Below are 24,372 nucleotides of genomic sequence, written 5' to 3' on the forward strand. Positions count from 1 at the left end.
ATTTAACCTTATTCCCAACCGCAAAATCGTGGTACATCTTGACAGCTGACATTTCTGACTCTTCTAGTGCTTTCTAACCTTCCACATATTTCTCTGTGACCGCATCAAAAATGAAAAACCAACAGATCATAGTACAAAATGTCACAAAACTTTTAAATGATAAAAAATTCGCTTCCATTTTCCCCCGGCAAACGAAATGGCTGTTCGAACGACCTGATAGATGAATATAGACGAATAAATTCTAGAAAAGAGTTACCTTGCTTTGTACAAAGATCCTAAATGGTGTACAAGTACTGATGCGAGCCGGTGGGAGTCCTTAACCAGTTGCTCGACTATCCCGCACACGAAATCCTGAAAGATGACAAGACAATCGGTCAGATTTTAATTGATAAGCGCCGATGCCTGAGAGATGTCGGAAGTGGTTGTTACGTAACATGATTTAATACACGGCTACGTGAGAACCGACGCCAACCACCGACAGGTTATATTTATCAGAGGACGAAAAGATACACAAAGTAGTGGATGATGTATCGCGAGCCGTGTATGCGTCTAATGCTCCTTCCCCGCTCCACTGCCGCCAGTTTTAGCAGTTAGTACGTTTGATTGTACCTGTTTCTAATGTTAAACGAGGACAGTGTCGGTTGGATGCGCGGCGAGGGGAAAGGGATATACCCAGATTCACGACTGCTGTCCCGTCCATCGGCATCATTGCTGTTTTATTACCGACGTGCCTCTACCACATTCAAGGTAAAAGGTAATAATTCAAAGAGACGCGCCTCTCTTTAGACACGGTCGCGGGAGGACCGGGACCATTGATACATTCACTTTTCAAGCTACCCCCCTTTTTCGTTCATTCATCGGGATACAGGCAAAGTGCCTAAACGCCGAATGATCGCTGAGATTGATTCGCACGCTCGTGAACGGAAAACTGCTTGCGGCAGTTGCACAGTGGTCCGGATCGAGAAATTCAGTGACATTTTGTTATAGACAGCGGATCTTTAGGCAAAATAAAAATGTTCTAGCTGAGTTGCAACAAGCTGGAGTGAAATGGAAATTTATTTTCTCTAGTATTCTGAAATTCTTCAAATATTTTAAATTACATCTACTAATTTTTGTATATTTTAGATATAGATACGAGAAAATTAATTTTAGGCAAAATGTCACTGAATTTCTCGATCCCGACCACTGTGCGGCAGTTTTTTACCTTTGCAAATCAATTTTTCTATCTTGCGGACCACTGTTAGTTCTCGAAAAGCTGAAGATCGCTTACTATTTTTATTTTATAAAGTTCCGCATTACATTATCCGTACTTACATTACTTGAATCGTGCAACATAAGAATGAAATGGAAAGCTATTACGATCATATTCCAGCTCTCTTTAACGAGTGAATCGAAATATTCTAGGTCGAACAAATGTTTAATTTTCGAGTTAAAATAACTGCTAGTGCAAAGGGTTAAAACATAAAACAGTCCATAATGATCCTCGGACGTGATCGTTCGAAAAGCAACCTATGTACATAGATTTTCATAATTCCGGTAGCGGTCAAGCAAACAGATACATACTAAAAAATCCTTATGCGAATAAATACGACCGTGGATTCGCTTGAAAGACACTATCTTAATTGCATACACGAACCGCAGATTGAGTTTAATAAGAATGTGATAACTAGACAGCGGATCTTTATGCAAAATAAAAATTGTCCACCTGAATTGGAACAAACCGGAGTGACATAGAAATTGATGTTCTTTCTTAATACGTTCAATATAAAGGTGTTTTTAAATTGGTCTAATGTTTTTGCTGTTTTAAATTACGCCTACCGATGTTTCTAATAAACGCGTAAAATCCGCTGTCTACCGATAACCGTCCAGACCACGGTGAATAGATATCGATGGTCCAACGATGTCCGACGATCGTAGCTAAAGTCAAGAGATCTGTACACGCTCGATGTGTGTGTGTCTGCATACGTCTAATATTCTGAACCATTTTGTCACCGTAATTCCAATCTATGTGCATATAGTTTTGTATATCGACGTAACTCTCCACAGCAGCACGGCTCGCACGTTGCACAAGGGAAGAGGCGTTTTATCACCTGGGGGTCCATTGACTCATAACGATCACACGAGGACGCCGCTGTTTTCCATCGACGTTTAATGTTAGAGATATGTTCTGGCCGATGGCGATGGGCGTCGAGAATGAATTTTGGCAGAGCCCGTACGTGTCTCCAAATAGAACCGGTTCGAAATAGCAGCTCGCGAGCTCTTCTCCGACGGAAAAGCTGAGAGACGAGGCGGGGAAAAATCCAAGTTCAGTCTCGGCGCCCTTCGACGCAGTCATAAACGTCGTTTCCGATAATCGACAAAAACCTGGTCGAACACTCCTGAGTGGCATTATCATTTTTTTTGATCGTCACTTCGTTCACCTAAAAAGTAAAATCAGTGCAATTCTCTACTTGGAGGTATAACGCATATTGTTTCTGCTGTTCAAGGTGTTACCATACAGGGAGGACCCATGATCAGAACCACGAACGCGGCCAGTGCCAAAAGAAGAGTGAAGAAAAAGAGAAGAAAGCAGAAACTTGCTGTGGTAAATATCAGAGTTCAGTTCTACTCACGTTTCAAATAGATAGAGTCCGTGGGTCAACGGTGTTGGATAACTTCCGGGTGAACGTTTGTAGACATAGTGGACCTAACAGATTTGTCTTTGTCAGATTCAAAACGCGGAGGTCGACGTACTCCTTTAAGGGATCCTTAATTCAACATTCCGATGATATAGTTGCTCAGACAGCGAAGATCTTCTAGATACTTCGCGATTCTTCGAACTTGACACACATGGTATTTCTTTATTGTCTATGTTTTCTCTTCACTCACTGTACTCGATTCTCTTACACTCGCTAGACTCTAACACACCGGATATATTGTATATTTAGGGAAATTGTTTTTCGTGGATCTTTTAGGAGGTACTACATTCTCGCTACACTTGATCAGAGTAGTCTCAGGCTGTCTTACTGTGCTTTCATTGTATCCCATTTTCAAACATTACTTTAACAGTGGGATTAGCTGAATGACAAAAACATCCAGACGAATTAAACATCCCACTTACGGTACCATTGATAGAAAAAGAAAAACGATCTGGTTTCCGTATAATTTGAATCCCGGTACAGCTTCATTGGAAGAGGACTGACCGAACCGAAAAATCGTAGCCACAACTAACACAATTTTCCAAACCGCAGGGTAACACGGAGGACGAGGAGCAGGGTGAATACAGCTCGGAATGTGATACTGGTGTACCAACATCCCGGCTGCCTTGGACGGATTGTTCAACGACGGCGACAACGACAACAACAACGAGCAGCAGGATGCTGAACCCCGAGTGCAAGGAGTTCCAATTACGGTCGATCGTCGAGTCGAACGTCACATCCGTGTCCAGTGTTCCAACATCAACGGACACGCCGAATTCCGAGGAAGGTTCTGTGACGAACGAATCGACCACGCAGCCATCGGAGACATCACCCACGGAAAAGACGAGCGAGTCTTGCAACGGGATCGGCGAGGAAACGCAGAACGGCGAGGTGGTTCGCGAGAATTGTAATCAGGTGGCGAGGTCGCCTAAATCGCGTCCGCAGGAAGCTTTGGATCAGAACGGGCAAGCTAGGAGACTGACGAACTGCGTGGTTGGGAAAGAGGAGCCGACGTCGGTGAACAACGCGAACAACATCACCGGCGAAGAATCGAACAACGTGAACAACGGGCCGAGCGATTCGTTGAACGGCAACGAGACGAAGCACGAAAGATCCAGGGAGGAAATAAACGGCGTGATGAAAGAAGAAGTCGCGTTAACAAACGGGAACTTGGACTTGAACAACGAGAAAACGCGTTCGAGATCGGGCACGCCGAAGACTGTGGAGAACAACGGCGAGAAAGAGGAGAACCACGAAGCCCTGAGCAACGCAAAGTCGTTATTACCAAAGAGAAAATACAGCACGAAGGGTAGCAAGTTTGTGAGGGAACCAACCCCTGGACCAGATTTAAACGACGCCGCGGAATCAGAACTGGAGAAGACGAACGACGCGACGCAGGGTTTGATAAATAGCGTAGGCCCGAACGATTTAACGAAAGAGGAGACGACGTTCGAACGCGAGAAAACCGAGAACGAGTTGTCGAGCAGCAATTGCATATCGGAGACTGTGTGTAATCATTTGATGAACGAAGACCCGATTGAAGCTTGCAACGAGGACTCTGGTTTCGAGAGCCAGACGAGACACTCCGATTATCCGATCACGGAAGCGGTGACGGAATGGCTACGCCGTGTGAACTCGCCGGACGTGTTCATTACGTCGACCATGACGGAGAGCGAGACGGAGGACGAGGACGAGGTGGAAGAGCCGCCAAAAAACTTGCAAGGCAACCCCATGCCTGCACTATCTGCTAATAGTCGCGCGGACAATCTCGGTTTGTCGCGGGCGACTAGCTGCGGTGAATTCGCAAGGATCAACAACGGGAACGTGAAGGTCTTGGACCAGCCGGATGGGAACAATGGCGGGTCGAGGAAGAAGAAGGACGGAAAGAGAAGGTCGGGTGAACGGAGACGAGTCAGACACGTCGAAGGCAAGTTAGACGAGGTGGTGTCTTCGTCGGATTCTTGTGGTCAACGGGACGACTCGGTCAGGAAGAAAAACGTTGCCGATGTTTGCGAATTGACTGAGGAGGATAGCGTTACAGGTATGAGGGTTGCAACTAACTCTCGGATGGACTCCAAGAGGGTCAATGCAAGGCGAACGAAAAGACAGGGAGCGGGGAGATCGAACAGGGATCCTGTGAACAATAATAACGAGAAAACGAAGATGGGGGAGGACGAGAACGACAATAATGAGAATGAGACGATTGTCGAGGACACTGTGAACGTGAAAACGTTCGAGAAAGGGGAGATTGTGGTGTCCGAGGACGGTAAGTTGTTGACGACTTCCGTTTATGAAACGTTGTGGAACAATAATGGTTCCGCGGTCAACGTAGCTACGACCAAAAGCGATACAACCAAAGAATCTGCTGGGAGTATGGAGAACGGGAGCAGTAGCAGTGTCGAGGAAGAAAATGCTAGCGGTATATTATCTTTGGATAGTATAGAAGAGCTTGATGTCCTAGAATGTTGGGAGGCTGAGACGATTGAACCTGTGATAACCCCAAAGAAGATGCTGCAATGTCGAGGTGTATCTTGCGATGGCGAGGCTGGCGAGGAGGACAACACCGATCTTAAAGTCAACGTGGACTATGTGCAGAAGTACTACAGATTGGCACGGGAGAGTGCTAGCATAGAGGAGGATCTCAGCTCCAAAATAACCGTAGATTCAGTGCCAAATCGTTCGGAGGACTCGACAGCGGAGATGGTTGTTAAAACAGAGACGAAGAAGAAGAACGACGGGAGTAACGTACCGATCGACGAGGCTTTCGAAGCGTACGAGAGCTGTTACACCGGGCGGACTCCGTTCTTGACCATTGATTCTAAGATTTTTAAATCACGAACGTTGTATGGTCAGGAGGCCGAAGGCCCTATACCATGCAGAGCGGTTTGTTGTAACCTTCAATGAGGTTCGTTCACACCGAGTACTTCGCCATAAAGGACACAATCCGTGTCCTGGTACAGTACTGATGTCAAGGCCGTCCTTTTCTAAGCAACGTATGCCTCTGACGTTGTACTACTTTCGCTGCTGGTATATCGATGGACATACACACGCCGTACACGTTCATTTTTTACGTTCTTCATTGCATTAAAAAGAATGTCCGAGATAAAAACAACCCTATGGGTGGTTCGAGAGATGTTCTGGATGGTATTTAGGGGCATGCTCAAGGATAACGGTTGATACAGCAGAAGCCTACATGTGTTGCTATTCATTTTTGTAAATAGCTTTTAAGGGGGTCGCGCTCACGAATCGTGTTGCAAAGGAGACTTTTGTTTCGTAAATTATTATGTATGCATTGAGGCATATACCTATATATATACACTATTTTTTGACGTTATTGTCAACGAGATGTAACATTTGGTGCACATATTCTTGTTTCTTTTTCTTTTCTTTTTATTTGTTTCATTGCACGAGTATGGTTTTTCTTCAAAGCAATCGAGCTTAACAAAGGAATCAATCGTTTCTTGAACACATGAGTACAATGGACAAGAGTGAAGTCTGAATTCTACGAATGGGGACATTCACAGAACCATACGAAACCGCGTCATTATACATTGTTGCTATTCTGTTGGTCTCGCTGTATTTTATAGGCACCACATGAAATGATCCTACGTCAAAGTGATTAAGGGATATTTTTTACAAACCTACTCTAGAACGTAAATTAAAAAAAAATAATAAAAAGAGAAAACAAGCACGAAGAGAACACCTAGCGTTTTTTCCACGCACCACGTTAGATGGCCTTTCACTTAGGGAAGTTTTGACTGCTCGTAGCAAGTTTTAAAAAGCATGTAAGAGATTGTAATCTGCAATAGCGTGCACTGTTCGTTTAAACCAAAAAAGAAAAGGAGAAGCAATTCTAATGAAACGCGAACACTGGCAGCGGAGACATTCATGGTGTCAATTCGATGCTACGTTTAAAAGACACGATATAAAAGTTTGACGGTCGTATACACAAGATGTAGTAGGATCTTTGACTAGGTGGCAGAGTAGTTGTTGAACAAAAAATACATTGGTACCGCAGTGATCTATTTAACTAATACAATTAGCTGTTACAGGAGCTAAAGTAAGGATTGTATATAGACACGAAGCTTTCGAAGAACATTTCTCGATTATGATTACCAGTTTTTCTGTTAAGCGAGTAAAAGACGAGCATGTTGTTTTGTAATAGATGTTGCAGTCAGGAATAGGGAAACACATCTCACGCATACACATTATAATGTACAAGTTGCACTTGTTACAACATAGTTCAAGCTTTAGTTGAGTTGTACCAAGTAGGTTGAATACCTCAGGTTGCATATTACGTAAGTTGATCGATTAGACGTGGTTCGTGAAAATCATATATGTATACATATATACATATATACACATTGAACATTATGTGTGTATATATATATATATATGTATATACACACACCCCATATCATAAGGTGCGAAACATACCTCAAAGATACCTGTATATACAAAACTACTGATCATCCAAGCATTAGTGACATCAAGTATAATAATTAATAATGATAATGTTAACGATAACGATAATAACAATAATTATAAACAACAAAAAAAAACAAACTATTATCACAACAGCGATGTAAGCACAATCGTTCCTGCGAAGCTTTAGAGATTCCCTAGGCATCATACACACGCAAACACAATTAAAATACAGGACGATTCATATACTTCTAGAGATTCATCGACATCCGAACTACATTAAAGATAACGAACAAAAAAAAAATAAACAAATATATATCGCTATATTAAAATGCGCGTTGCATCAATTGTGTGCCTTATTCCGCGGCTGCCATTTTTGTAACCATTTCAATGCATTCATCTCGACACGAGAGGACAAAGGCTATCGAGTGATTTGTGAGCAGTTGAAAATGAAAATTTGTTAAATTATGAGAATGATAGAGCGATGATGATGACGGAGCTGGTATGCTCCATGGCGACGATGGTTTTGTCTGGGCATGCATAAAAAAGAATACGGATACATTGATTTTTTCATACACCAAACTAACATGGTCATCAAGTATTTACAACTGACGTGCATACATTCATAAGCATATAGACATTAACATTGCATCTTACACAAGTCATGTTATCATATAATTATATTTTAGTTGAATTAAAAAGTAAACGTGTAAGGAATAAGTGTACTTGAATTTTGTTGTGTTTTTGCTTAAAAAATATGAATAAAATGTCTCAATTAATTTGCAGCATTATTCATTTGCTGGCGGAAGAACAAATATATAACGTACTACGTAAATGTACAATCTCCAGTCTCCAGTCTCGCAAATAATTACCTTGTCCAATGCACCTGCTCCGTTACATTTTTAATCAGTATCATTTTCTACGAATCCCTTCAATAAGAAAGATACTGTTGATTTAGAACAATTCCAAGCAATGCATCACTGGATGTAACCAAATTCATTTATTAACTCTTTGCACTCTGAGATATTTTAACTCGAAAATTAAACATTTCTTCTGACCTAGACTAATTCCATCGTATATCATTTTTCTTTCATTTTATGGATATGAAATTGTTATAATACCTCATACAGTAGTTAAATGTTTAACCATTATTTTGAATAATGGTACAGCAATTTTTAGTGGCGACTCATTTGAACTCGAAAATTATACATTTCTTCCTATTTAGCTAGAATATTTCCATTCCCTATGATTCTTTAGATCTTGTGGATATGAAATTGGTGTAATATTTACCTCATACAATACTTACATGTTTAGTAGTGGATTATATTACATACCGTAAAGTTCATAATTATATACAATATCTCTATTAAAGAATTGCAATTCCAAGTATACATTCGCCGCGGTAATATATATAATTAAAATATTAGTAGTCCAAATACCTTCAAATTTTCCTGCCCGTTGGATTGCCAATGGAAACACTTCGATCTCTCGAATCCTTTCGACTGCAGAATGACTGGTATAATTCGATATACCTCGATTCGATACGATACATACGATACGATGCAAAAGCGATATACAAACCGGGTGCTCAGTGGCGCCGCCAACCGACTGGAAAACGAGGTTTACCTAGTCGGGGTGAGAGAGAAAGAGACGAAACCATAGGAACCGCTAAAATGAGTGAACGTGTGCGATAGAGTTGGAGAAGGATAGTGAACATTGATGTAACGTAGAGAGTGAGGTAGAAGATCGTGTCGTGGCTATGAGGCAGTGCTGTATAGATGGTTACGGGCGTCGCACACGAGGAAACGTGATGCGTGTGTGAGTTCGCGTATAGTAAGTATAGCGGTATCTTGCTTTCTCGTATCACGAAGCAGGGATTGGGTGTCGTAGGGAGAGCGAGAGCGAGAGACGAGGAAAAGCGAGTGAGCGAGCGAGCGAGCAAGGGCGAGCGCGAGTCGGGCCAGCGAGCGTGGAACGGTGTAGAGCGAGCGAGCGTGTGGTGGTGGTGGTGACGACTGGTGCCGTGGACGGACGGTCGGTCGGCGGTCGGACCGTGGTGTGTGAAGAAGTGAAAAATTCGCAAGTGGTGTGCTGGGTTGGTGAGAGAGCTGGGCTGGTTTTAGTGGTGATATATCGGGGTCGCGCCACGGACAGTGCCGGGGATTTTTGGTCGTCGCGGGGGCCTGTTGCCGAGACGTCGAGGGACGACGCGTGGAACCGAAGAAAGAGACCTTGCGTTAAGAGCAATGTCTGACCGGGAAAGTCTGGACGATCAACCGCAAAGTAAGGATCGCGAAGGCCCTGTCTTCATCTATGCGTATACACGCACCGACTCCGTTCCCTATTCCTGTGCGGGTTCGTCGGATACGTGGTTGCAGACCCGACATCTTTCCGTAGCCGTGGAACCCGTGTGTGTTGCGCCTCTCCGGTTACCAAGACCCGTCTTTCCCAAACGCGATGACCCACGGTCGCGGTCGGAACCCGCCGTTACTCCGCGCGCACAGCCCGCGAACACCGCGAGCTGCTCGCACACGCCCGATCCTTCCTTTCAGCCCTCGTGGCGTTCTGTCAACCGCCGAAAAGAATTGCTATTTTTCAACGATACCCAGGATCCAAGATGGCCGGCCGCGTATCGGTCGAGAGACAAACCCTGTCCTCTTTCCTCCTTCGTCTTACTCTATCTCTTTCTCCCTCCCTCCCGCCTCGACTCTCTCTCGCTCTCTCTAGTTCGCTCCTTCCCTCTGGCTCCCTCTTTACCTCACGCTTCGTACTCGGTTTTTTCGCTTGTTTTCTCTCTCCTTCTCCCCCGTGCACGTTTCGTTCGCTTTTTTTCCACTGCTTCGTGCTTTTTAAGTTTTTCTCTTTCCCTCCCCCCCTCTCTCTCTCTCTCTCGCCCCCTAGTATTTTTTTCTCATCTCAGGCCCCGGAACATTCGGTATACCCCCGCCGATATACTTGCTGAGAGAGCTGTTTCTCCCGATGCCGGTTCTCTCTGTCCCAGGTGTTCTCCTTTTTGAAAGTCCCGGCCTCTGGGAACTGTGAGACGTTGTCAGTTCCGTGTGACAGGCACCCTGACCGCGTCTTCGCCGACAGACAACCGGAATAAATCCCGAATGAAACACGCGTGATGTAACCTGCCGATCCAACCTATCTAGCACACACGCACGGTGTACACACAGCTACGGAAAACCCGTACTAATACTCTGATAGATTGGTCGCATGGACGAAAACGAAGGAACCGTCTGGCTACGCGATGCGCGTAAATTTCACACGTGCCATAGGCGATCCCCACCCCAGAACCTGGTGGATCTTGGCCTCGAAACAAAACGGTCACGACATGTATCCACTGGCGATGGCAGTAATTCAATTTATCATTTAAATACGCTCGATCGATACGAGCCTCCTTGATCACCGATCGATCACCCCCTTCCCTTCCGGATCCACCAAGAATTGTTACTAAAAACTAAGCCTAAATAATGATTTTCGATTACCAAATACATAACAGTTGGGAACCAACGTATTGGCACGCCTGGCTTTTAATTATACGAACGTGTATAAATGAAGAAAAAGCACAATACTATGTTAATATTAATACTATATATATATATATATATATATATATATATATATATATATATATATATATATATATATATATATTGGTTAATTACTAGACAACCAAACAAAAAATCCTAAATCAATTAATTTTCATGCAAATAATGTACAAACATTTTACTTGCACAAAGATCCGTTGTCTATTAATCGTAAAACAAAAACAGAGCGGTAATGTATACATTAAAAGCAATTTTCATTTCGCGTGCAATTCCTTATTGTTTGTAACCGAATGCTCTAATTTTGTTTGTAGCTTCTGGGCTCATTTTATTCTATTCTTTTTTGTTTTGTAATTAATCGATATAAAATGTTTGGTAAGACTAATTTGCTGTATGCGTCTACATAATTAAAAGCCATGTGCACCAATACTTTTTTCTCCTAACTGTAGATTCACCGCGATGGCCGATCGATTGGTATTCGCGGACGTACAGATGCACATGTATACTTGTTGAGATCGGAGATATGCCTCGCCGAGATTAACGCAGAAAAATGTATTCGATTAATGTTATCGCGGTGATAACGTTAAACATTATGTAATACTTTCCGTGAAACCCTGCTACGAAACTTCACGTAATATTGCCGTAATACATTATTTTCTAGCTTGAGAAATTTGATGAATTATTCTATTCGGAAGTTAGTAACAATATCGTTAGAACTTGTATTAAAATTCGTTCGTAAACTACGATTCGTTTACAATCTTTCTATGAGGCTGTCTTTTGGATGTCCAACCGCGGCCATAGCAATTCAAAATGTCGTAACTTGCTACACGGATTTACATGATAGTCCCATTTGCTTTTGCAACATGAAAATTAGTTACTCCGTGGTTTTAGATCTATAATATTCATGTAAAAAGCGTTCATTCGGTTCGGAATGAATTTGAATGGGAAATTTTAGGTTAGGATTATTAGCGGTTAGGTTATCGCGATGCGAACGGTGTGCAATGTACTTTTTTGCATAACTAATGAAATTGTAATGATATTCGCGACAATTTGTTCTTCGCTATTAGTAACGATGAATCTATTCTCTTTTTTCTAGGATATGGAAACCCAAGCGGCATGGATGCTGGAGGGACTGAATTCGATCCTGGTGAGTAAATAAAAAAGAAAGACATTAATTGCGAAAAAATATGTCGTTATTTTGGAGAAATTTTCCTTCTCCCTTCTAATCGCAAATTCGTGACTGTACTCCATATATATAGCTGGAAATTTCTATTCGATCAGGTTCGCGTAATTTCAACTCGAATTGGACAATATTTTGCAAAATTACATAATCAGTTTGGTCAGTATTTCACTCAACAATATTGACCCCGGATTTATCGAGCGATACGAAAGGACCAGGGTCATAAATCTGAATATAGATTGTATTGCGGAGATAAAGGCTGATCTGCACGGTAATATATCGGAGTGTGCAAGACATTAATTTTGAATGAAAATTATCCTTGTCTAATTTTTGAGTACGCAACGAAATGGACTCCACATTACAGAATTTATTCGTAACCTTCACTAAACTTCACGGAAATTCGCCTTAATCCTCGGAACCAGAGATTGAAATCGCTTTAGAGTGGAAACTAGGAGGTAGGAATGAGTTCCTGTGTGTGTGTGTGGCCCGTGGAAACCGCCATACTCGTTAAATCTTATACCTAGGCATTGTAAAATCCATGTTGTTAATCACCTGCAGATTAGAATGCAGAGAAAATTTTTTATTTCGTCTTCGACACAGTTTCTCGCCGAACCTACCGATTCTCGGAAGATCGTAAATTCCATTGTCCAGAAATAATCCGAAATCCATCTAGCTCGTGAAAAAAGTCCGGGTTTCTTTCAGCCGCCGAGCAGGATTTTATTTCGGTTGAGAGAAGAGTATCGTGGTTGGGACTTGTCCCGAGCCTATTCTCGGTGCGGCTCGGAGTACGCGTCAATTTCGGTGCGGATTCATCGAAAAATGGAAGTCGTCGCCAGGAGGTTGGATACGGGAGAGGGAGGGCGAAAGAGGGAGAGAGAGGAAGAGAGAGAAGTCGAGGAAGAAGAGGAGTAGGGAACCGTACTAGCGCAGTCAGCTGGTCGCGTGACGTCACGCGATCATGTCGTGAGCCTGGGTCGAGAGTGGTGGGGGATCTCCACGGTGTCACGTGGTCGTGGTGAGAAGTCACGTGGCGCTTGTGGCCCGCGGACGCAGAAGCCGGTGCTAGACGGCCGTTGATTGGCCAGGACGGTTTCACCACCATGATGTACGCATTCCATCGGCATGACGGCGGGCTCCATGAATGACCGGCACGTCATTCGTGTACGATTTCGCCGTTCGACGACACATCGACGTCGTTTCGGTGTATCGTTTTTCGGTTTCTTCTTCAACGACATGTCCTGCACTCGCATTCTCGGGATGTGCATCGTCGAAGGAAGCTCGACGACGACCCAGACCTGCACCACTAACAGACGCGTCATCGGATGATTCCGCTGTTGCGCCGGCGGACGGGTTCACCCAGTTCTCGCGACACATCATCATCAACCGCCGCTGCCGCGATTTCTCCCAACAGTTATTTCAACCCGTGGACCGGAGTGAAAGTTTCCCGGAGCGGATTTACTCTAGAAATTCTGCTGGCATCCGAAGTCGCTGAGGCCGGCTTGAAGTCCGTTGCACCGTGAAGATAGCGCGACTGACTCACTCGTTGCACTCGCGATCAATCGGGTTCACACGGCGACGCCAGTGAAATATCTGTGACTGAATTTTCCTCGAGCCGGGAGTGTCTCGTTCTCGAATGGAATCTCGATGAATTGATTCGGATAACGGAGTGACATGTCGGATCTCTCGGTTACGGGAGTACATTGAACTTTATGGTGCGCTCTCTCAAGAATACCATGAGAAACAACGTCTACAGTGAGGAATTGATTTATCTTCCAAGTGATACCATGGGTGAAATCATCGAGATCTCGCAAGGTGACACGCAACAAGCGACGACGAACGCATGGGGTGACACTATGGGAAAAATACAGCACTGGTGCCCTGAAGGTAGCTACCAATGAATAATTCTGGTAACGTGAGACATTTTAGAGATGTGAACTGATATATCCTCTAATTAGCATAACTGCATATTCAGCTGTGATAAATGTCGGATATGTTAAATTAAGAGTGAAGCTTAACAGCTGTACTGTGATAGACAAATTTCAGTGGGTTCGTTGTTAATGTATATGGTCGATTAGTGACCGGAATACAGGGAATAATATGAATTGTTCGTTTCGCAAGCATCTTCTAGGAATGTTGAGAGATTAGATGGAAATTTGAAACGGGTCCGAAAATTTAAGGTTAAGGACGCATTCGCAATATGAGAAATAGTGCGCACGCTCTAATTCGCGATTCATCGTAACGGCCAATCTGAAAACATCCCTAGGAATTTTGCGTGGACGGTCTAGGTTAGGTCGCGTGACGCAAGCACTGAAATCAACCGCTGTTTCGATTTCTTAAATGTTGGCATTTTCAGATAGGACAGAAAGGTTCTAGGAGCTAGGGTGGACGTGAATTTCTCGATCACGTTCGTTCCCGATCACGATGATTTTTCACAGTGATTCGTGATTTTCGTGATCGCTTCCGATTGGCCGAGAGCATAACTGTTCCTTGCGCAACTCGTGCAAGCCGCGCAGCCATAACCTGTATATTCTATATTAACAAAACAAAATTGCATTTTTATAAAATTTATTAGACTCGTAAGACGTTTCTCAAACTATTATTTGCATTTCCTCTATGATTGTTAAATAATACATTGGTATTTTGTAAAACTTTATACATAGCGTATGCATACGTAAACATAAAAGAAATTGTCTGCACTTTCATACTATCTAAATGAATATTACGATTATACGGAAAAGAAAATGGATTATTTTTTATTTTGATCATTGAACGAAGTAAGTTTACGTTATACATATAAAGAAAACGTAATTTTAAGTTTACGTTATATGCAGATATTTTTCTGCAAGCTAATCCAGATTAAGAATTAGGATGACAGCGAGCAAGTTCGCCCTAGATTAGAAAATCACGATCGCTGTGATGAATCACAGTGATCAGAGAGGTTTTTCCGATGATTCACTCGTGGCGATAAATGTTAAGATGAAATAAAAACGTGGTAAAATGGAGCGACAGAAGATAACGCTTTACAAAGGAACGGTTAACCTGTCGTGCAATAAAATAATTTAGAACGTCTTCAGGATTTTCTGTAGGGTTTATCAACTTTCGCGAAGATAATTTACCGACCGTAAAAAACAACGTACGCAGAATTCGAGGAAATGAATTGGCGCTTTCGTATCTCGGATATATCAGGACAAAATTGAAGGTTATGTATCAGTGTCTCATACTGAACGCGATTTCCATCTGTTGCGCTCTTCGAATTGTTATCGTTTATCTTCTACGATATTTTACACTCGTAGCGAATTTGAGCGTGCGCTTTTCGTTAGACAGGAATTTGTCACTAGATCATGGTCATGGACAATGTTTGTATTTCATCAGAATAATATGTTATAAAATTAATTGGAGAAGAATGTGGCTCGCCGGCAAATTTCTTTTTTCGTTTCTGATATTCACTTCCTGTTAGCTATCCAGTGTTGCACTGATAACGAAATCGCGTTTCTAATTACGCGTTCGCTCAGCTAGAACGGAAAATTGGTTTCAACGTAACCTTTCTTGTCGTTGACGAGGCTAACGATGAATCATGCTATCACTTTAATCCTGATAAATGTTTTCTTACCAATATTTACATGAAACTTTTTATATATATGTATTTCTTTGGAACATATTATCACTAAGGTCGCGTTCCTAGTATTTCTCAATCGAATAGACTAGCCTTCTGGGAACGTTATTTTGGTAACAATATGAGTCACCACGGAATCTGCGCTACCGATACTTGTCGTTGCGAATGATTTACATCGGACTATTTTATATTATAGATTATCTTATAAATCCATAGAAATTCTTGTGTACACATCTTGAATGAATTACAGAATATATAAACATTCTGCAACTCGTTCATTTGCATAATTGAGAGATTTATTTTTTCCGAACCTACATCTACACAATTTAATCGAGCAGCAACATTGAATTTCCTGTATCTCAATCGTTTATTCTGTAATACAGATGTTGAGATGTTGTTACTACGCTTCCATTAGGAGAAGTGTGAAATCTAGCACTATGGACAGGCCTCTGAACGCTGCAGGAGCTCAGCATGAGGTCTCAGGTCCTGCCACATCAATAGTACCAGTCCTTGGGGGGTAAATAGTACAAATTATACACTATAATCGTATCCACCACCTGCGGTGCTTCTCAAATTTCTACGAATCACATTGTGTTATATTTATTGCTAGCAGGATCAATTTATGGACCCTTATTATTCCATCTGAAAAAGAATCTCTATACGATACTCTACTCTTAGGAAGACGATGACTTTTTTGATATTCGACCGTAGTATTTAAACTTTTTTTGGCAAGTTAGAACAATTAGTTTACCACATATTGTAAAAACAAATTTCTTCAAACATCGCAATTGGTCGAAATTGTAGTCTATATTGAAAATGTAAAAAAATAGGCCCCTGTGTCAAGATAATGTAAATAAAATTTTGTATAAAATACTCGAGCTGCGAAGGGTTCGATTACGATGCGGCAATTGCACAAGGGCGGAAAAAGAACCGGGACGTTGCAGCTTACCGGTCGGTGGAAATCATGCATGCCTGTTGCAACGTGCAATTTCCGAATAATTTGAGGTGATCAGGTTGGGTGAATCATTCGGTATGATGAAGCGGGGCGTGATAAGTAGGCTGTGAACAGGCTGCACAGGAGTGCAAGGAGTGCATCCAGATTGGCTGGCATTGTTAGAAAACTTGTCTGCCTCCTTCTCTAACGGTACAAAAACTCAATGAGTCCGTGTCGATCATGAATCATGCATAAGCGGGATGCGCGCATTCGTAGCGCACGACTTGTGTCGGTGTTCGATCATCGACGATGCGTAACGCATCGTGGCCAATTGGCAGGAAGAGAATCGGATAGCGAAGTAAACTAAAAATCAAATTCGAAACAACCGTATTAGTGTATTACACTTTCATAATTACGAGCACATATTTAAATCTAAATTCAAATTCAACTTTCAATCAGTATATGTGCCCATAATCATGAACAAGTTTCCCATATTGACGTCCCCACGGCACAGTCCCGATTCCTGCATCGGCAGAAACGAACTTTCCGTTCTCATAGAAAATCAAGCGCATTCGGTGCAAGAATACATCAAATCAGAGAAACTCCGAATATGTAAAACATCTACAATCAGCTAGATAATTCTAGCTCTACTATAAATTCCTTAACGTAGAAACGCATCGATCACCCTCAAATTATTAACCGAGCCTCCCTCTTCTGATTCCGTCTGCGTTAACCAGTTTTCCGCGCTGACGCCCTTAAAGCGTCCCCGATTCCGCTGGTATCGTCGTTGCAGGAGGGCAGGAACTTTTCGGTGGACAGAATGGTGAGAATCAAGAGAGTATTCGATGTGTCTCGGTTGCTCGTTTGTCCGTAGAAGAGGCGGGTCGGCGGGGTGTTGGGGTCGCGTCGACGCGGCAGAGTCTGTTCTGAAGAGCAGAAGCAGAGCCGTGTTCGTACGCGGCTGTTCATGGAAACGTTCTCTCTCGTGGGGGCGTTCGGCACACGGGGAAAAGCGGAAATATGCAGTTCGCATTGAGGCAGGTCGGTGCAGCGCCACGAGTCGCGTTCTAGGCGCAGAGATCAATGCACCCGCCCTCTTCGTGGTCCGTCGACGTCTACGTCGAGTTCGCCTCGTAAACCCGCGAGCATCGTTATGTGTCCAGGGACCAGGATCTCGAATAGTAAACACCGGCAGGATTCCTCTACGATGTCCGGACTTTGCTAGGCTTAGCCGGCATCGACAATGGGCGAGAAATACCGGGGTTATATAAGAAGAAAGTCTGGGAAGTGATATGAGAGATACCTGGGGATGCTGTGGAAGCCACGGAGGACGCGTGGTGTTGGTGACGTGGTGAAGAACCGTCTGCGAGGACATCGAGAATCGTGATCGCGGTCGATCGGAGAAACGGGAGCGATAGAAGCACCGCAAAGTCCAGAATCTAGTTCATTAGTCGTATAAAGAGCGACTGGACCTCGTGGTGTGACGTAAGGGGCCTAGACGCGCAGACATACGGGACTGAATCTCTCTGATAAGCCATGTTGAAACCTCTTAACTTAATCCACACGCTGTGGTCGCGGCTCGACCATCCCGTCGACGTTCTTCTGTATAAATGGTGACCTAGAAGAGCCAGGAGGGAGAGGGGAGAGCAGAGGATGCAGGACAGAGGTTAAAGGCTAAAGAGGACGATGATTAGGTGTCCGGGAACGTTGGAGATGGTTTTGGGAGTAGTTAGACGTGGCCCGACGAGGACCGGGATGGCAAGGAAAGGGTGACGAACAACATAGGCGAACAACCATGCGAAGTCGTTCGAGCGAGCTCGGGGAATCGAATATCGTTTGCGCCGGTGCTGGTGCCGGGAGATTAAAGAGACTGTTACGAGGAAAGGGTAGGCGAGGAGGCGGAGGAGAGGAGCAGGTCGAAAGGGCGAGGAGAGGGAGGTGTGTGCTGCGAGGTATTGACGGGACGTGAAGCGGAGGACCTTTCTTCATGGAGTGTTCTCGACCCTGTCCCAATTTCCAGCCGGTGGCTTGAACAGGGGCGGCGACGATGCACACGATGCGTCGAGGATTAACGAGCCAACGGGACGACAACATCCTTGAGAACCGGACATGTTCTCAAAGAGAAAATAGTTGGGAAATTGAGTCGGTTGATCCGGATTGTACTAGATTGTAAATGGGACCTGGGGGAGGACGACAGGGGTACTCGAAGAATGTACAGGTGCATGAACTTTCGTAGCATAGACAGAATGTTCAAGAGCAGGATCTTCCAGGGCGACCTGAGCCCTGTCGCGATCCCAGGCAGCCTGCAACAGTCCAGTACGTAACAATCAGAAAAACTCCCTTTGCGTGGCGGTTAGATCGATCGTTCGACGCGCCACTCGCGCAGGGAATCGATCGTTCAGGTTCTCTGACTTACGAGCGAACCGGGCTTTCGGGGACCCTACACCCCGCCCTTTTCACTGATCGACGGGATCGGACAATTTTCTTTCATGACTCAGGAAGTCGGTTCTTGTCGGGGGACGATTTTTAAGGGTGCAGGGAGGGTTGTATGTTCTTCTGTTGAATGAATGTTAGGCCGTAACTGCACCCTCGGTGAATATTAAGTGTGATCAATAAAGTATGGAAAAGTTCTTAGCACCCACATACAAGATCGAGCCACACAGCTAACTGGCTAATTAACCTTAAGTTACTCGCACTCCATTTTCTACGTAACTGTTTAAATGGAACTTTATACGACTGTCCAGCATAAATCAATTTTTATTCAGAAATAAATAGATGTTAGTGTAGACGGCACCTTTGTTAATTAATACTATATGCTGCGAGTAATTCAATGTTAAACAAGTAAAAGAGGGAATACGTTTTCCGTCTTCAACCTCTATCCGCGAAAATTCCCCTAATCGCGTCGGCTGGAACGTGTCCGGGTCTAGACAAAAGGATGAAGATGTTCGGGAAGGATAAGACGGGTGTCCGATAACGCGGCGAAGTAGGTGGAGGTGTATCCACCGGGTAGTGGGGTACCAAACAGGTCATCGACCCCCGGTGCAGCTGTTATTGATCGGTGGGAGGACTAGCAACATCACTCCGCCGTTTTGCCGAACTCCGGTCCTTGTCCTGTCCCTTCAACGATCGAATGGTTCTCTCCTGCGCGAACGACAAGCCTCTCGTCTCGAGTCCGATGATTCCCACCACCCTCATCCCCCCGCCATTGCGTTCACCTTGCCCCGGCCTAATCATTGAATTTCGCCTAGCTTCGACCCAGAAACGCAGCCTCGGGGAATCCGGTAAAGAGCGGCGAGCGCAGGATGACCCAATAAAAACTGGGTGACCTCTTTCCGGGACTCCTCCACCCCCGCAACCCTCGCTGCTCCATCTACCACCGCCATGAAACTGCCATGACGATTGCTATAACCGTCCGGACAAGTCGCACAACTTTATTCTTTTTCTTTCTCCCCCGTGATTTATGCGATCTTCTCGATCCCCCGATTTATCAAACGACCCGAATTCCTCGGAGCTATTCGTACCGCCATGAATTTTGGAGGTTTAGAATTCTGTCTGGATATTAATAGACATTTCGAGAGTATTTAATTTTTCGGGGTTTTCAGTAACTAGGAAATTTCGTTGAATTTGAGTAACTTGTGTCCTAATCAAAAAATCGCAAACCGGAGGTTGTAAAATGCGACTGTATCCGCGAATCTTTACGTCTGAAGGAAACTTTTTCGCTAAACGTTGTGTTATTTATAATTTCCGTAATATGTCACATATGTTGATGATTCGATTTCAGTGTGGTATACTCGAGGGACTATACTAATTTCGTTTGTGAAATGTTACAGGCCAGCAGGGTCAGCAGGGTGAACAGGAATTGGCGTCGAAAATGCTGCACATTCAGAGCAAAAGATTCTATATCGATGTAAAGCAGAACAGACGTGGGAGGTTTATCAAAGTAGCCGAGGTATTTTTGAAAATCGTTTCTTAAGGGTTCTTGAAGAGCGCTGTATTATGTCGCTAGAGTATAGTATTCATTCTAGTGGATTGTGGAGGAGGACTGATATTTTTGTGTCTCTTTCAGATTGCTGTGGACGGAAGGAGAAGCCAAATTTACCTGGCGCTCAGTACAGCGTCCGAATTTCGGAACTATCTTTCGTCGTTTAGTGACTTTTATGCCTCCCTAGGTAAATTGCAATTGTCATTTCACGTTGCGCTTGAATTTTCCTTGCTTTACATTGACTATCCATCGATGAATTATTATTGACGAATTACGTTGTGCGTTCAGGTCCACAGAACACGGAGAACGTACCAGATGATGGGAAGTTGAAGTCGGAAGTGATGACAAAGGATAACAGGCGGTATTACTTGGACCTTAAAGAAAATGCTCGTGGCCGTTTCTTGCGGGTGAGTTGCTTCACAGTAGGTGTTTCCCTTTTTTTACTATCTTTTTAACATATAAGATATTGTTATCGTATAATCCTGTGAATCGTTGGTAAAGTGTAATTGCTTATTTCAATAGGTATCGCAGACGATCACACGAGGAGGACAAAGGACGCAGATCGCGATACCAGCACAGGGTATGATCGAATTCCGTGACTCGTTGACGGATCTCCTCGAGGAGTATGGTACGGATGATGGCGGTTTCAAGATTGACTTACCAGATGGACGATATATGCGCGTGGATAGCAAGAATTTCTATTTTGATATCGGCCAGAATAACCGTGGTATCTACATGAGAATTTCCGAGGTATCTATGTATACATATCGAACTAAAGATACTAGAGATCGTGGTTTTCAACGCGTATTAATAACACACGTGAAATAGGGATCTTTAAAAATATACTCTCAGGTGTAACACGTGAGCAACGCTTCAAGGGTGGATTCAGAGAGCAATGTCCTAATTTCGAGTTACAATCGCCGCCGCCATTCTTCTAGAGCGTAAAATATACCGCCTACGCGTAATCTCTGCCGGCCATAAGAACTTTAGTGATTGATGCTGCATCGTGAAGCGGACACCATTTTAGAAGTAGTAGTTAATGTCATAAATGATGATATACGTCCCTTGAAATCAGTCAGGATGAATATGATCACTGATGTTTCGCATTATACAGACCAGTGTACGACTTCAACTCTCCTCTGAAATATGTTCGAAAATCGGAAACAGATATAACGCTCCGAATCCACTTCTGAAGTAACTTCGCGTTTATTGCTCAATTAGATAATTCAAAATCTTCCAGATCATTTTAGGACATTTTTAGGACTTCATTACTAGTACGCAATTTACATTTAATAAGTCAATGCATATGAAATTACGTGCCCTTTGTTCTTCCATCATTTTTAATATAGAATACCAGCAGCGTAAATGTGGAGAATGGGGTAGAAAAACTGAGCATTATCGTGAGTTAAAAACGCACCCTTATTCTTTACTAAAGCCTGGTGTGTATTTTTAACTTTTCATACGTTATCGGTGTTTCTCTATAGAATTATAACTTTTTCTTTCTTTTCGCCCCCCAAGTGTACTATTAATTGATTATTGCATTTATAATGGAACTCTAAAATTATTTCTGTATTTTGTTCGTGCCCGCGAAGGATAATTTCATATGCATCGATCTACAATATTGATGAACCTTGAAAGGGAACTTTGGTAACTCGAAAATTGTTATTTTCGTTACATGTTGATTTATCGAAGGTTCCCTTGTCGGTTCCACTTACTTTTCGAAACGAGAGGGGTAGCGGGAGGCTGGATAATATCGTAATCGGTGTTTCTTGCAGGTGAAGACACACTTTAGAACAGCAATCACCGTTCCGGAGAAATCCTGGGCGAATTTCCGTGATATATTTGCAGATTATTGTGAAAGAATGAGGGAACGAGGTGTCGGCAACAATGTCGGTATGAACAGCGGTGGCGGAGGGAACGCTTTGCCCGAGGGGAGGGGCTCGGTGGTGACACAGGTACCAACACCATCGACCTCACAACAGCCTAACCCCAATCCAAATATAGACTCTCCCTTAATGAAGTGAAAAAGGCTTTAATTTAAACTCGAACATTTGGAATTATAACCGTAACTCGTTTTCAAGTCATTAAGCGAACTAAAGGAACTTGTCAGAGTCTATGCCATCGTCATCGCCATTTTCATCGACATCGACATCGACATCATCGTCATCGTCATTCTCACCGTCACCATCACCGTCACCGTCACCCGTCATCGTTATCGCCACCGTCACTATCACCGTCACTCGTCGTCAACTAAACAAACAAACAAAAAAAATATGATAACACCAATCTCGTCTTGGAATGGTTATATATATAATATATAATATATTATGTATATATTATCTATATAAATATATATAGATACATGTGTCACGGTGGGTCACACAACTACTGTCAGTCGATCCGTTGATGTTTACGACAGAGAGATCAATCGTGATCACGCGGATTCGCTGAAGGGGATGCGCGATCTTGATCACCGTGTCTGTCGAATGATCTACATATATCGGCCACGCACGTCGAGGTGTTAAAAAAACGATGAAGGATAGTGAAAGGAGGAGGATAGATGATGATGCGCGTCCACGCACGCCTGCGTGCGTGCATGTGTGTGTATGTCTGTATGTGAGTGCGCGAAAAAAAGTTTCGAGTCTGCCGCTCGTGCGATTACACAGAGAGAGAGAGGGAGAGAACAAAAAAAAATAGAGAAAATACGCAACGACGGGGATCGAGGATATAGAGCTCTAATCGCGCGATGTCCTTAGGTGAATACAAGTTGCCATCGATTAACGTTATGGTTACTACCGTTCATTTCCTGGCTGTACAATGCATTTCCGTGTGGCTGCGCGTCGAGATTCAGTTTTTCGTCCATCCTCTGTTCAACATTTTTCCGTATAAACGCTTTTTACTAGATAAACACGCATAACTGTCTCTCTCTTTGGAAATAGAGGGGCGAAGAAATTTTGAAAATTATACCGAGAAGCTAAACGGTGGCGAACCAAAAAAAAGAAAGAAACAAAAAAGTGAGTTCTTTAGTGGGGAAATGGACTGTAGTGGATATCACGTTGCAATTGAATTTGATCGTTCAGAATTTATGAATAAATGAATTGTTATATTAGCGATTATATCGCGGGGAGAATGGAGAGAGCGTGGTGTGGGTGGTCGCGTTTAGACAAAAGGCTCGTTGATCGCGGAAGAAAAACGGCATCATACGAAATGTGCGCGCGTAACTTTGCCCTAGAATAACGCGCGGGAGTAACCGTGTGGCGCTGCTTGAAAAAAATCAAGATTCCGAATATTTCTCGTTTTTCTTTTTCGACAACCATCATCCTTGTTTACACGTTCTCGGTGTTCAAGCACGATACGCGCCCCGCGTTGTCCCAAGCTTCGGGGTTTAAGTTTGCGCAAACACAAAGACAGAGAGAGAAAGAGAAAGAGCAGAACGGTTGTTCACTCGTGTGAGAACGTTCGAAAAAAGAACGCAGAACCTCTCGACCGCGCGACACACCGCACACACTCGTCTACAAAACTGAACGACGACGTCTCTATTAAAGTAATTATGAAATAATATATAACATAGGCGAAGAGAGAGAGAGAGAGAGAAAAAAAAAAGAAATGCTAGGCGAATACGAATCCCTATAATATGTATATTATACAAAGTTAATTATGTTATGTTTTGTTTCGTCGATTCGCGCGCCGGGAAACAAACGTGCGCGCATACAGACGCGGATGCATCTGGTGTCCGGGATTACAGAGACGCCATCACAGAATGCAATACGCGAGTCATATAAATATGTATAAATGCAAATCAACACGTACATAGATACACGTACACACTCGTGCAAACTTTAGACCAATGTACACACACACACAGGTACAATACGTACAAGAACATATTACGTGGATACACGTATAATACGTGTGTAAACACGAATCCGAAACGATTAGTATGACATGTATACATATATACACACACATACACACGTGCGCAACACACAGGGCAAACATATTACGAAAA

The 24,372-nt window shown here is 43.4% G+C and overlaps 3 protein-coding genes across 12 annotated transcripts in view; 2 read left to right on the forward strand and 1 right to left on the reverse strand.

Annotated features, from left to right (window-relative positions):
- Positions 1-7,407, forward strand: part of LOC143215527 (uncharacterized) — a 49,467-nt gene extending 42,060 nt beyond the window's left edge. For all 5 annotated transcript variants that reach the window (XM_076437697.1, XM_076437694.1, XM_076437695.1 and 2 more), the window contains 2 exons: positions 2,487-2,584; positions 3,231-7,407. In XM_076437697.1, the coding sequence (XP_076293812.1) occupies positions 2,487-2,584; positions 3,231-5,582 (2,450 nt within the window). In that variant the 3' untranslated portion in view covers positions 5,583-7,407. The remainder of the gene's footprint in view (positions 1-2,486; positions 2,585-3,230) is intronic.
- LOC143215535 (aladin) overlaps positions 1-9,092 on the reverse strand; it is a 54,362-nt gene extending 45,270 nt beyond the window's left edge. For both annotated transcript variants that reach the window (XM_076437729.1, XM_076437727.1), the window contains exons 1-2: positions 8,543-9,092; positions 257-351 (exon numbers count right to left, since the gene is read on the reverse strand). The gene's annotated coding sequence lies outside the window, so the exon portion shown is untranslated. The remainder of the gene's footprint in view (positions 1-256; positions 352-8,542) is intronic.
- Positions 9,093-9,097: 5 nt separating this feature from the next.
- Positions 9,098-23,679, forward strand: Pur-alpha (Purine-rich binding protein-alpha). 5 transcript variants are annotated; one of them, XM_076437757.1, is made up of 7 exons: positions 9,098-9,386; positions 11,751-11,801; positions 20,212-20,330; positions 20,448-20,550; positions 20,652-20,785; positions 20,886-21,113; positions 22,139-23,679. In XM_076437757.1, exons 1-7 carry the CDS (start codon positions 9,350-9,352, stop codon positions 22,385-22,387), a joined length of 921 nt encoding a protein of 306 aa, XP_076293872.1. In that variant the 5' UTR covers positions 9,098-9,349; the 3' UTR covers positions 22,388-23,679. The 5 variants fall into 5 exon arrangements, with proteins under 5 accessions (XP_076293872.1, XP_076293873.1, XP_076293869.1 ...); XM_076437758.1 differs by having other exon boundaries at positions 9,104-9,386; positions 20,652-20,770; XM_076437754.1 differs by lacking the exons at positions 9,098-9,386; positions 11,751-11,801 and adding an exon at positions 13,515-13,718.
- The last annotated feature ends 693 nt before the right edge of the window (positions 23,680-24,372 follow it).

This window comes from Lasioglossum baleicum, chromosome 14, assembly GCF_051020765.1.
Source record: "Lasioglossum baleicum chromosome 14, iyLasBale1, whole genome shotgun sequence".
Classification (NCBI taxonomy): Eukaryota; Metazoa; Arthropoda; class Insecta; order Hymenoptera; family Halictidae; genus Lasioglossum; species Lasioglossum baleicum.